This window comes from Triticum aestivum, chromosome 1D (assembly GCF_018294505.1).
Source record: "Triticum aestivum cultivar Chinese Spring chromosome 1D, IWGSC CS RefSeq v2.1, whole genome shotgun sequence".
NCBI classification, from domain to species: Eukaryota; Viridiplantae; Streptophyta; class Magnoliopsida; order Poales; family Poaceae; genus Triticum; species Triticum aestivum.
Genome location: NC_057796.1, coordinates 364,263,865 through 364,268,644, shown reverse-complemented (window position 1 = coordinate 364,268,644; position 4,780 = coordinate 364,263,865). Strand labels below are relative to the sequence as shown.

General features: G+C 48.7%; 1 protein-coding gene across 1 annotated transcript; it reads left to right on the top strand.

Annotated features, from left to right (window-relative positions):
- Nucleotides 1–632: 632 nt before the first annotated feature.
- LOC123182094 (phospholipase A1-II 7) lies at nucleotides 633–4,055 on the top strand. Its single transcript, XM_044594556.1, has 2 exons — nucleotides 633–1,448; nucleotides 3,264–4,055. Exons 1-2 carry the CDS (start codon nucleotides 741–743, stop codon nucleotides 3,858–3,860), a joined length of 1,305 nt encoding a protein of 434 aa, XP_044450491.1. The 5' UTR covers nucleotides 633–740; the 3' UTR covers nucleotides 3,861–4,055.
- The last annotated feature ends 725 nt before the right edge of the window (nucleotides 4,056–4,780 follow it).

Sequence of the window (4,780 nt, the reverse complement as noted above, 5' to 3'; positions counted from 1 at the left end):
GATTGCTAATATGTTCGCTGACATTTATCACAGATCGAACTACTATAAAAATCTGACGTGGATTCGATGATGGCCAATATTCGCGCAAACGAAACCGACGGCAGATTGCGGAGTCGCTGCAAAATCGCCCACAGTTGCCAGTTAGCATCTATACCAATATAAAAAAGACCGAAAGGGGCAGATTCAAATAATCTCGGCCATCAAATCATGTCAATCCAACGACCTAGACTGCTTCAATGTCGAGCGCTCAACACGTTTAGCGTGCAGTTAATTTCATGCCAAAAATAGTGCTAATCACATAATAACACGCAAAATAATATCCTACTTAATATCTGCATGCATTTAATATATTTCCAAATTAACGTGCATTGCACGTACACATTGACTAGTTTCCGTAAAAAATTGACTGCTTTAAGCCCGGTGATTCCTTAAAAAAAAACATATGCCAGTCAGCATGCGTGGATCAAGGGCAAAAGGAATCGTCACTTACTTCTAAGGAAAAGATACCCTTTTGAATAAATTCCGTGTAAATTTACAGTCCAGTGGTTGGCAGCAAAACTGGGAAGAAATGAAATAATATTGGAGGTCACATGGGTTCACGCGGAAACGTCCTATAAGTACACGCCCAAGCTGAAGCAAAGAGGGCACAACACTAGCAAGAGAGTGTAGCCAACAGAACCAAACTTACTGGTACGCAGCCGATCGATCGATAAGGTCCCTCGAATTAACACCCGCTCGCCATGTCGTTCCTCCCGATCCCGCTGCCAATCGTTGGAGACATAGCCAGCAGGCTGAACGGCCAAGAGAAACCGCGTGGCGACGACACGACGTCGTCGGCGCCGGCGCCTGTCCTCGGAACCGTGGCCAGCAGGTGGCGCGAGCTCCACGGCGAGAACTCGTGGAAGGGCCTCCTGGACCCTCTGGACCCCCACCTTCGCTCCAGCATCATCTCCTACGGCGAGATGGTGCAGGCCGCCTACGACGCCTTCAACACCGAGAGGCGCTCCCCGCACTGCGGCGCGTGCTTCTACGGCTACGAGGACCTGCTCGCCGGCGTGGGGGTGCCCCACCACGGCAACAACTACGAGGTCACCAAGTTCATCTACGCCACCTCGTCGCTGCCACTCCCCAGCTCGTTCCTCCTGCTGCCGCTGCCGTCGCTGCCGGACGTCTGGAGCCGAGAGTCCAACTGGATGGGGTACGTGGCCGTGGCCACGGACGAGGGCGCCGCCGCGCTCGGGAGGCGCGACATCGTTGTGGCGTGGCGCGGCACCGTCCAGAACATGGAGTGGGTCAACGACCTCGACTTCGCGCCCGTGCCCGCCGGGCCCGTGCTGGGCTCCGCGGCGAGCCAGCACCGCCTTGCCGTCGTGCACCATGGGTTCCTGTCCATGTACACGTCAAGCAACAAGAGCTCCGAGTTCACCAAGACCAGCGCCAGAGATCAGGTAAAGTAACGTGCCACAGCGACTAATAAATAGGGCTTTGGTACGTCTAGTCGATCTAACCGGACATTATACTTCCATTCCATTCCAGTTCTAACATAGAAAATGACAACAGCTTACCTACAATAATCTACTAAACAATGACTGTACTCAAGAAGCAAAGCGATTGACTATACTGAAGCAAGGCGACGCTCTAGATAGCCACAGGTAGTCAATGTGATGTTCCCAAGATAAGTTAAATCTTGTGAAGATAGAAAAGACTGCCTTATCTTGAGGCTCAGGGCCTCAACTATCGTTCGCTCATGTCCTTTTCTTTCGTAAAAATCCTCACACTCCAAAATAATTGAACCCTTCAAAAATGGCACGGTAGCTACACTCCAAAAATAATAATAAATGGCACGGTAGCAAGTTAACACAACGGTCCAAAATGGGCTGCCATTATTCAGGTATGGGTTACCCATAATGGGTAGGTGCTACTGTGCGATGGAGCCAGCCTCAGCTTTGACAAACTCGGGGGCAGCGTGTTAATAGTCGTTATTCCAAATGATAAATTTACGAAAACATTAACGCCCACATGTATGGGTGTCTGGGGACTCGCCCATACGCATGGATCCTCGTCCAACCAATTTTGCACGAATCTTGGCGCGTTTTAGCAGTTTGTGTGTGCCACGTAGGACTAAGCTGGTGTGTGGGCATTCATTCGGTCGCCCACACATCCTTTTTCACCACACGGGGGGCTGGTGTGTGGGCGTTTAGCAATTCGCCTACACACCAGTTTTCACGCATGCAGAGGGGGCTGGTGTGTGGGCGTTTATCACTTCGCCCATACGCCCGTCTCCTCACCCACACCCAAAGCTGGCAGTTGCCATGTGTTTCTGCAGGGTACATGGTAACTGCCATAGCTTTGCTTGTAAGCAGATGGCAACTCTCTTTTACCCGAGTTGCCATGTGTTTTTGCATGGTACATGGCAACTGCCCTAGCGTGCACGTAAGCAGATGGCAACTCTTTCTTTTACATGGCAACTGCCCTAGCGTGCTTGTGAGCACATGGCAACTCTCTCTTTTACCCGAACATGTTTTTTTGCCATGCCTTTTTGTAGTGCTACATGGCAACTGCATAGTGTTAGTGGGTGGCAACTCCTAAAGTTTTGAAATCATGGCAACTGCAGTAGACCAGATCATACATGGCAACTGCAGTAGACCAGATCATACATGGCAACTGCAGTTGAGCAACCATGGCAAGTGTAGTTGTCCGACATGGCAACCGAAGTTCAGCGACATGGCAACTGCAGTTAAACGGACATGGACGAGGGTCTGGACCATGGCAACTGCGGGACGCGCGGTGACTGTCACGCGGGGCATGCGGGACCACTAGATACGACCTGACGTACGGGGCGTGCGGGCGTTATCTATTTCGCGGGATTGGGAGGGAAAAAAGAGGTGTGTGGACATTACTTGTTTTGCTCACACGTAGATGTGTGGGCTGTTCCTCTTATACACCACACAAAATGTGTGGATAGACTCCCTAACGCCCACACGTGTGGCTCTTATCGGTGTCCTAAATGTATCCATCAATGAAAGCGATGCCGGCGCTGCTGGTTGTTGAGATTGTACGTTTGCCCAAAAAAAAAGACCTACCCTATACTTCTGAGCCGGTTAAAAATTCTTATTTCTATAACTTGAGTAGTTTCACATTTACATTCCATGCAACTTGGTTGCTTAGAACAAACTATTTATTTTTGAGCGCCCTAAGGAATATCCCACATAATAATTATCTAATTAGTTGATTATTAACCATGCATGTAAACACACAAGCAGGTTGTCAAGGAGGTCAGGAGGCTCGTGGAGCTGTACAAGAACGAGGAGGTCAGCATCACCGTCTGCGGCCACAGCCTTGGCGCGTCGGTCGCCACCCTGAACGCCGTTGACCTGGTGTCTAGCGGCATCAACAAACCCGAGGGATCCACTAAGTCGTTCCCTGTGACTGCTATCGTGTTCGCGAGCCCTCACGTCGGGTGCCGCTTCTTTAGGTCGGCGTTCAACTCATTTCCAGACCTGAAGGCACTACATGTGCAGAACGCTGGTGACGTCGTGCCCATGTACCCACCTCTGGGATACGTGGATGTGGCCGTGGAGCTTACCATAAGAACAATTCGATCTCCGTACATCCGTAAGCCTGCCACGGTGGGAACACTCCACAATCTCGAGTGCTACCTACACGGAGTGGCCGGGGAGCAGGGAAGTGCCGGAGGGTTCAAGCTAGAGGTGGATCGTGACATAGCGCTGGTGAACAAGGGTGCTGACGCTCTCACGGACGAGCACCCGGTGCCGGCGTGTTGGTGGGTCCCTAGACACAAGTTCATGGTCAAGGGGGAAGATGGGCGATGGACGCTCCAGGACTTCAAGCACATCTGAGTTACTCACATCGACCATTGAAATGATTAGGCTTGATGTGATTCACAACATTGTACTCGTTACCAAGGTTCTAAATAACGGCTACGGTTTGTCAACCGTTCCCAGTATCTTTCCCTTTTTATGCAATCTAAGTGAATGTTCCAAAATAAATTATGTGTGACACATGAATATGAAGAAACAACTTTCCCTCGGCAATTCCTTCCAAAATAAACTATGCGCGATACATGAATATGATGAAACCAATTCACCTCGACAATTCCTTTGGCATTCTTCATGCCAAATTTGTTGATCATATACTTGGTGTACTTGGTTTGAGACATGAAGGTGTCATCACAGACACTCCAAGCTTGCTTTCCACGAGTTTACCAAACCCTTTGCTAAACGTACACAAAAAGAGTTCACCATTAATTAACTTTCCTAGTGAACATGGTTGAGTCAACTATACTAATTTAAACTTTTTTAACAGGGAATCTCTTCAAGCACTCATACCATGCCCTATGGGCTTGTTTGAGTTCGTAAATAGCCTTGTGGAGTTTATAGCAAGGTTGGACAACTTGGACTTTTCAAAACAAGGAGGTTGTTTAATATATACCAACTTTTCTATTTTTACCATTTAGGAGAACACTTTAAACGTCCATTTGATGGAGAGTTATGTCGTGGTGGCTAGCATAAGCAAGAAGAATACCAATATATTCAAGGCGTGTCATGAGGCCATATGCCGCACTAAAGTCTAACATTCAATTTGGGTGTACCCTTGAGCGATGAGGCTGAGAAGATTGTCGAAGTGTTCTACCCTCTCTGTGAGAGGGCCGTATGGCTTATCCCCTAGGCTTTACACATGATTTTCTCTACAAGCGTGATTAGCACGTTGTTGGGAAAATAAAAAATATTATATGAATATAGTTTGCTAACAACATATC